The sequence below is a fragment of the Suncus etruscus genome, chromosome 11, assembly GCF_024139225.1.
Source record: "Suncus etruscus isolate mSunEtr1 chromosome 11, mSunEtr1.pri.cur, whole genome shotgun sequence".
NCBI classification, from domain to species: Eukaryota; Metazoa; Chordata; class Mammalia; order Eulipotyphla; family Soricidae; genus Suncus; species Suncus etruscus.
This window is the reverse complement of record NC_064858.1, coordinates 25,202,101-25,213,496: the sequence shown is the minus strand read 5'-3', so window position 1 is coordinate 25,213,496 and position 11,396 is coordinate 25,202,101. Positions and strand designations below refer to the sequence as shown.

Here is an 11,396-nt window from a genome sequence, read left to right as displayed (position 1 = left end):
AAAGACTAGAATGCAGGGCTATGGATTGCTTATTGTACCAGCCTAGGCAGAGTTCAGTCTTTGACATAAACTTAAATAAAATTAACTTCTGAATCTCAGCCGTTAAAGGTCACCACTTAACAATTTTGTTTCCTCCATCAAATCAAATGATAACAACAACAAAAGACAAAATAGAAGTATTTTGTCAATTCACCGTTAAGTGTGTTAGAATTGGTTTCATCCATGAATGTGCCCAATGGCATCTTAACCTGGAGCTCAAACAAAGTATTCTTGTAGCCCAAAGTCATGAAATGAAAACAAAGCATTTTTATAACATGGTGTTAAAGAAGTATCCAGCAAACGTGAGAGGTGAACCCACATACGTCAGAAAGAACTTGTTAACAGAGACAACAAATTTTTAAAAATCTGTTTTCACATTGTACATAACGATATAAAAACAAGTGTCTATTTTTTTTTCTTATCCAGAGTGCTTAAAAAACAAAACAAAACAAAAAATCCTTGGCTCTAGATGACTGTGGCAATTAAATAACTAAAATGAGTGATGAGAGCATAAGTTAATTAAGGTTGAATATGACCCTCCCATTAATTTACTCCTTTGGATTTGAATACTAGGACTTGATTTGGGGCCAAATTTCTTAAAAGGAGAAGTAAAATTGTATAGGTGAATGTGTATATATCATATATACTTATATATCCGTGGATATATAAATATATAAGTGAGCTGGAGATGGAAATTCATTTTAAATATCTAACAGCATACTGGCTGCACTTCCAAATCAGAGCAGAATAAAATAGGGAGAAATAAATTATACATAACTTACTAATATGGGAACAGCTGACCATTATTATTATTACTATTATTATTATTTTTCATCATCATATTACAACACTAGCAGAAAGAGGCAGTTCAAATGAAAATACAGCCATTTAAAACAAACAGAAAACAAACAAAACAAAATTTCTGACATGCAGGATGTGATCAGCTCCTCCAAGCAAAAACCCAGAGCAAGTCTTTTGAGAGAGAGAAAAATAAAACAGATTTTTTTTGTCCTTATTTATATTTAAGACGTCAAACTTTGGGGTGAGGTTTAGGGGTGGGGGTGGGAATGAAGACTGGTGTGAAAACCACAACATATCCTATCTGGCTGAGATTTTTCCTGCCTAATGGTATAGTGGCACCAAGAAAAGCCATTGACTCAAACTGGTTCCTTGGTTTGTTTTACAAGAAACACTTGTATACTGTGATCACTGCGCCTTGGCTGTTGGCAAGAACCATCACCAGTGACTTGGCTCAGGGTACATGCTCTATTGTATCCCTAAATTGGACTTGAGTGGATTTATCCTACTGCAAGGAATCAGTGGCCAGGTTTTCTGGGTTGGGCTGGGTTCCACATCACTTTGGGGCAGTGACTTTTAACCAAATCCTGTTTGTAATGGCTTGAGATGCAAACAGCTCATGATTTTGAATGTTAATGGCCCCCACCTCCTTGCATAAAGACATAAAAAATACCTTATCGAATCATTAGTTTAATTTCCTGATTAAGAAAAGACAGGTTTTTATTTGGGAACAGGAACAGGCTAATTCTCTATTTCTGGAAAGTGACCAAAATGTAGTCAAGAAAAACAATATTTTTTTCAAAGTTATTAAAAAAAAAAGGACAAATCATTAAGTAATGAATGTTAGTGGGACCAACTGATCAGAAACAAGGAACATCTGGGAGCAGCTTGCTCTTAGCTTCTGTTGTATGTGCTCTCCTCTGTTATGCAGGGCCACATGATCCACCGAGTCATACCTTTAATGAAAATTTAAAAATATAATTTGAGCCCTAAATCGATGAAATTTGTATTTGAAGTGCAAAATCAAGGTTAAAGTTGCTTCCAGACCAGTCACTTAAGAGGATGTGGGATTTCATCCCCAGGTGTGGGTTAAACTCACAATGGTTCAAAGTTATTCCTATTAGTACCGTAATCACACACATACATACGCACAAAAATCCAAGATCAGAAAATATTTTTTCTCTAAATTTTTTTATGTCTCTCTCTCTTTCACCTGAGAACAGCACCTACAGTTTCCATTTAAAAAATTCAAATCTCACCAGCTGCTGGTATTTCAGGTTTTTCAAAGGGATTGTCTAACACTGTCCTAACCTTAGGAGGATACAAAAGAAGAAAAGGGGAAAAATGGATGGAGTCAACATGAGTACAAATTTGGCACTTGCTCCAATATGTAGTGTGGTGTGCATTAGAGAAAGTCCTTGAAAGAGAATCATTGCTTATTTTGTGGTGGATAGCAACGAAGTTAAAATAGACTCTCTTTCTTCTCTCCTCACCCCCATGCACGGACTTCCATCTTAGAATGGAGAGATGGAGAAGATGGAGAGAAGTAAAGAGAAATTCATCTATCATTTTCTGTCAGGTGCATTAATGGGAAAAAATAAAGAAATAAAAGAAAAAGAATCCCAGAACCCCCCAGCAAAACAAAACTTATTTCTTTTTTTTCTTAAAAAAAATTGTAGCACAAAACAACAAAACACATTCACAAGCCACTTGTTGGCACTGTGTACCTGAGTGAGAATTTCTAGAACATTGTAGAACAAACAGCCATAAAGTTTATTTAAAAAAAAAAAAAGTTGACGGGTAAGACTTCAGTGCTTGGATGTAGCAGCTGAATTACTGGCATTATTTTACCCATAGCTTATTTCAATCTCTTGATGTTGATATTGTTGTTTGCTTGTTGTATTTATTTTTTTCTTTCCAAGCCTTTTGAGGCTGAGGTCTATAAGTCAGCTGATGTCCCAACTATTTAAGACTAACAGTTAAAGTAACAGTCAGTGTGCTTGGCCACTGGTAAGGATGAACCAGCTAGGGCTTCTTGAAGTCCTAAGGTCACAATCAGCTTTTGATCCTTATCAGTTGGCTTGTCCCGCAATATGGTTTTCACTGTCACTCCCATAATCTACATCTGGGTCATCCTCTTCTTCGTCGTACTCATCATAAATTTCACCATTGATGTCCTCAGCCTGTATTTCCTCTTTGATATGTGGCTCCTCCCCTTTCACACCGTAAGTGCTCTGGATCACTGGCATCCCTGGTTCTGGACTGCTAGACACACTTGAGTGCTCTGAGGGTAGGTGAGGGGAGGGCATTCCAGCCATGGCGATGGCTCCTGGGTACACAACACCAGCAGTGGCGAGGGGAATCTGTGCTTGTTGCCTGTCAGAGAGGAACACCCAAAAGAGACTGTGGGTAAGTAAGTAGTTAGATGTGTTCTTGACTATAGAATTACTTTGATTTACTTGTCCAACTTAAAAGTAACAAGCATTCATCTCTAACAACTGTATCTTGTACAATTCTACTCCCGCTTCTGTACAATGATTAAAAGACAATTGCTTATGACCCATTTGGATCATAAAATAGCTATATTGTTTTTGGTTTTGTTTTTTTTTTGGGTGTTTGGGAGATCACATCTGGCAGCACTCAGGGATTACTCCTGGCTCTCTGCTCAGAAATTGCTCCTGGCAGGCTCAGGAAACCATATGGAATGCCAGAATTTGAACCACCGTCCTTCTGCATGCAAAGCAAATGCCTTACCTCCATGCTATCTCTCCGACCCGAACTATATTGTTAAGTATCCATTTTGAAAGATTTTGAAAAGATTTGAAAAGATTTTGATAGATTTGATAGTTGAAGTACACAAAAATTAAGCAGAAGAATGCAGGGCCTTGATTCATGTGTCCTTCATGAAGTAAACCTAAATTTCAACATAATTCTAGTGGAAAAACTGAAAAGTTTTATTGCCCTCAAAATTAAAAATCTTTGGCCCCTACTCAGTGGATCTGAACACAGTCACACAGTATCCACTTCTTTCCTCAACTACTCTAGGTGGTAGGCAGGAGGCAGAGCCAGCCTGCAGGGGACAAGACTTTAGAGTGGTGCAGGCCATGGGATCCTACACTGGGTTTCAAGTTCTGTTGGTCAGTATTACAATTCTTCATGAACCAAGAGGCCCTGCATCTCATCATATACTGTGGGGGGGGAGGGGGTTCTCCACCAATTATGCAAATTGGTCCTAGTAGGAAAGATTAATAGCTAAAGTTGACTCATTGATTGCACGCATTAATTTCTTCAATAAGATGTTTATCCTTACTGCCCCAAGAAATGTTGGGTTTTTGTTCCACTTTAAGAAGAATCATGTCCTTGAATCAGTCAAAGGGCTGGTAAACTTCTTCAAGGGAAAAATGTCAGATTTAGGGAAGATGTGGATGTTCTGCTCTAAGAACATTTGGCCATTTTCATAGATCTATTAGTCTAAGAGACCCTTCGGAGCTTTCAAATTTGAACAAAATTAATTCCTTGGGTTTTTCTATTCTTTTATTCTGAGGAAGTTTGAGGGAAAAAATTTCCATGGCTTCAGGCAGCTTATTAGGTCAATGTCAACAGTATTGTCAAAAGAAGAAGGTTCAAATAACCTGGAAACTTTCAGGTATAATTCAAAAGGGAACTTTCCCATTCACCGCTTGGTTCTGCCCAAAACAAAATCCTACTCTGAGAGATCAACAAAGGCCACAAATGTAATCTTAAGGCCCAGAAGTCCCTCTATATTCAGAAACAAATAAGTTTCGAAATAATTTTCATATTGTATTGTCTCAACTCAGTTGTTATCTCTTGGGAAATTTTACACTGTGAAGCCTTTTAACTAAGAACACTATTGAGGAAATGTACCACAGCACTTCTAAATTTTAATAGCTGACTAGAACTAAATATCTAAGCCAAAATCAACAACAATAGAATCAAGAGACCTACACTTTAATAATCTAAACTTAAATAGGCCAGCCAGGGGGCAAATGTAGTGGTATAGGATGCCCTCTGGGAACATTGCTGGAGGGAGGTGACTGCTGGTAGGATTGGCTCTGTTTCACTGTATAACTGAAATTCAACTACTAAGGACGTTGTGGATTTACAATGATTTCAATAAAATAATTTTTTTCTAAAAAATAGTTAGGGGCCGGACAGGTGGTGCTAGAGGTAGGTGTCTGCCTTGCAAGCGCTAGCCAAGGAAGGACCGGAGTTCGATCCCCCGGCGTCCCATAGGGTCCCCCCAAGCCAGGGGCAATTTCTGAGCACTTAGCCAGGAGTAAACCCTGAGCATCAAACGGGTGTGGTCGAAAAAACAAACAAACAAAAAAAAAGATTTAAAAATAATAATAAAATAAAATAAAAAATAGTTAAGAAAGGGGGGTCGGAGTAGTGGCTTAAGTGGTAAGGCGTCTGTCTGCCTTGTCCATGCTAGCCTAGGGCAGACTGTGGTTCTATACCCTGGAATTACAGATGTCTCCCAAGCAGGAGTTTGTGTGGGGGGTGATATGTTCATTGTATGAAAAAATGTGACAGAAAATACACTCCGGATTCAGGGATATTTTCATAACACTGTTTTGTAACTTTACAAATATTAATAAGTTTTCTCTATGCAAAAATGGAGAGAGGACCTACCCGACATTGAAGTATTGCCGCATTTCCTGCCGCCGGTTCCGCATGATAGCCTTATATTCCCCAATGCGCAGCTTCTTGCCATCCACAAGGCAGGTACGCTTTGGTCGGGGCTTATATTTGTAGTCAGGATATTTCTCCAGGTGCTGCTTGCTGAGACGGGCTTGTTCCTCATAATATGGCTGTTTCTCTAGGTTGGTCATAGCTTTCCAGCGAGAGCCTATAAGGAAAAGTAAGTTAGCATTCTAGTCTTCACAATTGCCAAACGTAGGAAACAGAACTAAGAATGAGCACATCTAAAGCTAAATCATTGACTTGAACCCAGGAAAATGTAACACTAGTTTAAGTTGGTAAGGATTTGAAGTTCTGTGAAGTCTTGGAACTCAAAAGTCCCCAAAAGATCAGAGGTTTGGGTAGTTATGTCCACGAAGTGTATCCACAGACATAAATACTAGTAGTATTTTTCTGACTTGAATCGATAACTTGGCCAAATTTGTTTCGTAGGTCCATGCATAATTTAATGAATACACATATTTTTGTTTATATTTTCAACAGTATGTAATTCAACTATGAACTGAAATGTTACGTAGAAATATTTGAATGGGCTAATTATCTAGCAAGGATGTTTCTATTGGAGTACATTAGTGACTACAAAGATTTCTAACATGTATAGAATTTTCATCCACCCTTTCATCACAATCCAGAGAGAGATTTTATCTCCAACCATAGAAAGCCAAGTCCAAATAGATGAAGCAAACTTATTTGATGTCACACAACTATCCAAATAGCAGACCTGTCACTCTGACTCAGGTCTGATGGAATGAAAGTGACAGTGTGTCTACGATAAACTAGTAGAGGTCAAAAGAAAAATAAGTAATTGAGTAATATTTTCTCTTAATTCTTTTTCAATATTAAACAAAGATGAAACTTCCTGTGATAGAAAACACATTTAAAAAGATAACCCAAGTTGTTTCCCCTGGGTAGTTCTGAATTTTTGCTTTAATTTTGGTTTTGTGCCAATTAGAATTAAGGAAAACAACTCTAAATTTTCTATTTCAATGTGTGATTTTAAAACTTTGATTCTATCAGCCTGGCTGTTTATAGTAGTAAAAGAATTAGTGCTAATATGAGAAAGTTTTTCTGTCTATTGTGTGTTTGACACAATCAACAGCTTAACAAATACCCAGAGCATAAAGACTAAATAATTTAGATTAGGAGATCCCTAACCAAACATGTACTGTCACTGCTATCATTTTTTTAAAGTGGTTTAATAAATAGTTTGAAATATGCTCATTACTCCATCATAATCTATGCAAATGGTTCATGAGTGATTGACCAGTTCTTCCCTAAAAATGCAGGGAGGTCTTAGTATGGACTGTCATATTGACTAAAGAATACAGTGGAAGGGACATTTACTCTACCTTTATTTCATAAAGTAATAGATGTTGCCTGGGTGAATATATCCATATCAATATTTGAAAGATCTAGAAGAGATTTTTTTTTCAATCTTGATAGTATGACATTTTTTTCTATTCACAACATGAATGTAGGTTATACTTCAAAAATTACTTTTTCTATTACTATCTCAAATTTATTTTTAAATTAGTGGCATTCAAAACTGTCAGTTGATTATATCATATCATTTGCAAGTATAATCTCAAATGTTTTATTGCCCAACATTATTCTGTAAGGTACCTAAAAATGTATTGCTCAGGGAAAGTATATGCACAGGTCAAGCAATATACTTTTAGAACTAGATCTATAATCTCATAGTTTTATTTTTACAAATATATATAATAGAATTCCTAACCATACATATAAAAACTATTTACTCAGAAACTATTTATTGAATAATTATAATACATTAAAAAGGGAGCAAAGACAGAGAAATAAAATTCATTACTTCAAATAGAACCCAAAACACTAATATTCTCAAATTTAGGATAGAAATGGTCAGATTGTCCCAAAGTCTAAATGTTCTGAGAACTCATAAAGAATATTCTGTAAGGAACTGCGTATGTCTCAGAGTTACCTGTCTCAAATGTGAGAAATGTGAGAGCTTTCGTTGTTGTTGTTTTGTTTCATTTTGGAGTCACACCCAGCAGTGCTCAGGGGCTACTCCTGGCTCTACACTCAGAAATCACTCTTGCAGGCTCAGGGGACCAAATGGAATGCTGGGATTCGAACCACTGTCCTTCTGCATGCAAGGCAAATGCTCTAACTCCGTGCTATCTCTCTGGCCCTAATAATAATTTATTATAATTCAGCTACTGTGATTATAATAGTATTAATAATATTCATTGTTCTGATATACCTCATGCATATTAGTTATTTTATCTTTACTACTATCAAAGAACCCAATAAAAATGCTGTGTAAATGGATATGGATACACACACATATCTTGGGTAAATTGGTAACTAGGTTTGGGGTGCATTAGAAGCAGAAAATATTTAGCTTGGTCATTTAAATCCTCTGAGGTTGTTACTGGATCCCAAGCTATATTTTAAATTATGGCCATATCATAGTTAAGTATCTTTTTAAAATTAAAAAGAGATGAGTTGTGCAATGGAAAGGCCAAATGGTTACTGAATTTCTGGGACTGGTAGAAAAGTGCTTTATTTGATGGCAAATATGGTTTTATTCTCTGCAACAATGTTTGAATAGAGTTGACCAGATATGTGGTTTTGAGTCAGAGGTTTTACAGATATAAATGACCCCTGTTTGCAACTGAGGACAACTTGCTCCCTTCTAGAAAGAAAAGTATCTTTGGGACCTTCAAAAAACATAAAACTCTCTATCTGATTTGGATGTAGATAGTTGCCTTAAGCAGTAAGCTCCCTGTTGTTTTCAAAAGGCAGGACTTTTAGAATAAAAACAAAAGACATTTGGGTATTCCTCTTGATACACTAAAGAGCAAAAAAGTGGGATTTAAAAATGTGATGTTAAAAACCAGGGGAGAAAAATGTCTTGAGAGTGCTCTTTTCCTTTCTAAATATGGCAACACAATAAAACTAAAGAGTTTGAGCTGAACAACATTGTCATCTCCACAGGGTCTGAAATGAATTTGCACATTTTCCTCCAACTACTGTATATCTAATCAGAAAAAGATGTCGCTCGCATCCCCAGATCTAGCGCCAAACAGTAAAAGGTGATTCCTTATGTTAACAATTTCAGCAGAATGGCTTATTAAAACCAGATTTTAGGGTATTATAAAATGCTTAGAAGCCCTTTAAAATGTCAACTAGGATCCCCAGAGACTACATAAAATGTCAACCCAGCTCAAGCGCCTGTTTTAAGCAGAATGAATTAGTGGCATGCTGTCGGAGGCTGTTATCCAAAACAATCAGTAAAGAGGAAAACATCAAGCTTTCTTTGTACTTTCATATGAAATGGACCATTTAGAATGATCTTGTGGATATTCAAAGATCACTTATTTATTTGATCCCATAACTAATATTGAGGTTCCAAACATTTTCATTGTTATTTTTCCCCTTTCCTACCTTTAATTAACATAATGTCAGCCCAAATCTGAAATTAAACAGTACCCCCTTCATAGAGCCTATTATAATATAATCATCTGCTCTTTCTAATATTCTCCCCTTCAAACCTGAAAGGAGTTTTAGCCAGTTTTTTTTTTCCCCTACAGGTTTCTGCTACTTTTTCTAACATATTTTTCCTCATTAGAAACTGTTATTTCTCATACTGCAAACAGAGTTTTAGTCAGTGATTAGCACTTTTTTCTTTAGTATTCAGACATGAATAATGTACAATTAAACAGTCTTTTATTCATCTTTCAAAATATTTTTTGGTATTCTGGATCTTCAAGCATGGGAATAACTGATACTTATATTTGATTATTTTCTAAAGTTTTCCTCAAAGGAGACATGGAGATTGGGTGTTTTAAGAATGGAAAATCTCAAATGGAGGTATAGTGTACTGACTAAAAAAGAAAAAGAAAAATATAAATGATAAATCATAGAAAAGCAAAACATGGATTTCTCTTTGATTATTTATGAATACATTTTTATACAAAATAATTCACATTTTTTATGTATAGCTCAGGCTTCATTTTTTCTATTTAAAAATATGTAAGATCTCAATCTCATTTTAGTTTTTAATTTTTTTCTTTATTTTTAGATTGTTTAATCAGACCTGGCAATACTCAGGGTTACATTGTGGCTCTATGATTAGGAATTACTGAACCCTAGGGAACACACGGAGTGCAGAGGATCAAGCCCGCCTGGGTCAGCTACCTGTAAGGCAAGCACCCTACTGGCTATACTATCTCTCCAGCTCCTCAAACTTATTTCAGATAACACTGCTGGGCACAAGTAATTACTGTTTTTTGTGGTATTTAAATTTGTGGATTTGCACACTGTAGATTTTTTTGTGTTTTGATTTGGTTTTTGGACCACATCTGGTGGTATTCAGGGATTACCCATGGGTCTGTACTCTGAGATCACTCCTGGCAATTTTTTTGTGGCCATAAGCAGTGCCAGAGATTGAACAGGAATCAGTTGTATGCAAGACCAATGCTTTTCCCTTATACTATATCTGTGGCCCATATTGTGGATTTTACATATCACTATTGTTGGGAATATAAGGACTCACATATCCACATGGCTCACAAGTAGTTTAGATCATTGTTGACCAAAGACCTTCCTGGGGGCAGAAGTGTGAGATTGCCCAGGGAGGGAGTAATCTGATAAATTTGAGTATAGAGTGATTTTCTTTTTTTTTCCTTTGGAAAAGAAAGCATTATGGTAAATTTGTTTCATTTGTCTTGCATACAGCTGATTCCTTAATGTGAGAGACAAAAGGGACACTGGCTTGCCTCAAAGTCTATACAATTACAGTAAGTGCATTATAGATTTTAATATATTTTTAATTATATAGAAAAAGTTTACTACTTTTCTTTCCAAATCAAAATGTACTATTCGATTTTGACTATTTGGAATTTGGAAGTCAGAGAATATATAATAAAATTTTGTTTGGGCCCTCCAGTATCCAGTTACCAGACTATTTGAAGATGAAAATGATGATATTAAAAGAATGGTGCAATTGAGGACAAGTCATCTGGGGTTTTTTTTTTGGGGGGGGGAGTTCATGGGTTCTAAGAGTCTTTTCTGTAATTATTCCATCTGTTCCTGTCTCTACTGTGTACACCAGTATCTTTGAAGGTAGGTATATGTGACTTCATTATCTGTTAAACTTAGAGCAGCGATGGTGGCCCAGAGCATTCATAATGAAAGTAGCTGACTTGCCTTGCCTGTAGTAGCCCTGGTTTCAATCTTTGACATCCCATATACTGTATTTTCTGGCATATAAAACGACCTTCTAATTTTACAGTTAAAAGATAGGTTTAAGCCTATATTTGCTGTATAAGACCGAACGTCCCTGTGCTGCAACTGTATGTACCACAGTGAGCCAATCACAACAAACAAAGGTTCAAAGGTTCTACTGTAATAGACTTCCTCTCTGACTCTGGACAATCTGAGCAGGCTTTTTAGAGTGTAGATTCGGGTACAGAACATTGTCTAATTTGCATGCACAAAAAGCCTGCTTGCATTGGCTGAGTTAGAGAGGAGGTCCAAGCAGCCTTGCAGTGATTGGTGCAGGAGTGAGTTGGAAAATTTGTTTAGTGGCAATGTTCAGACGATTTTCGTTTATCAGCATATTGAAAAGTATTTTTTGGTAATCTCGGTGTATAAAACAACCCCCGATTTTCGGGTTGACTTTTTTTTTGTTTCAAAAGTCGTCTTATACACTGGAAAATATGGTAGTGGTAGTTCTTCAAATCTAGTTTAACAGTAATTTCTGAGCACAGAGTCAAGAGTATAAGCTCTCAGCACCACTGGAGTGCCCCAGAAGCAATAATAAAAATAAACAAAGCAGCAATAGTAGGGAT

General features: G+C 36.4%; 1 protein-coding gene across 1 annotated transcript in view; it reads right to left on the bottom strand.

The window, feature by feature from the left end:
* Positions 1-2,521: 2,521 nt before the first annotated feature.
* The window catches only part of SOX5 (SRY-box transcription factor 5), a 456,537-nt gene continuing 447,662 nt past the window's right edge, over positions 2,522-11,396 (bottom strand). The window contains exons 14-15 of the mRNA XM_049783803.1: positions 5,491-5,707; positions 2,522-3,213 (exon numbers count right to left, since the gene is read on the bottom strand). Coding sequence (XP_049639760.1) covers positions 2,910-3,213; positions 5,491-5,707 — 521 coding nt within the window. The 3' untranslated portion in view covers positions 2,522-2,909. The remainder of the gene's footprint in view (positions 3,214-5,490; positions 5,708-11,396) is intronic.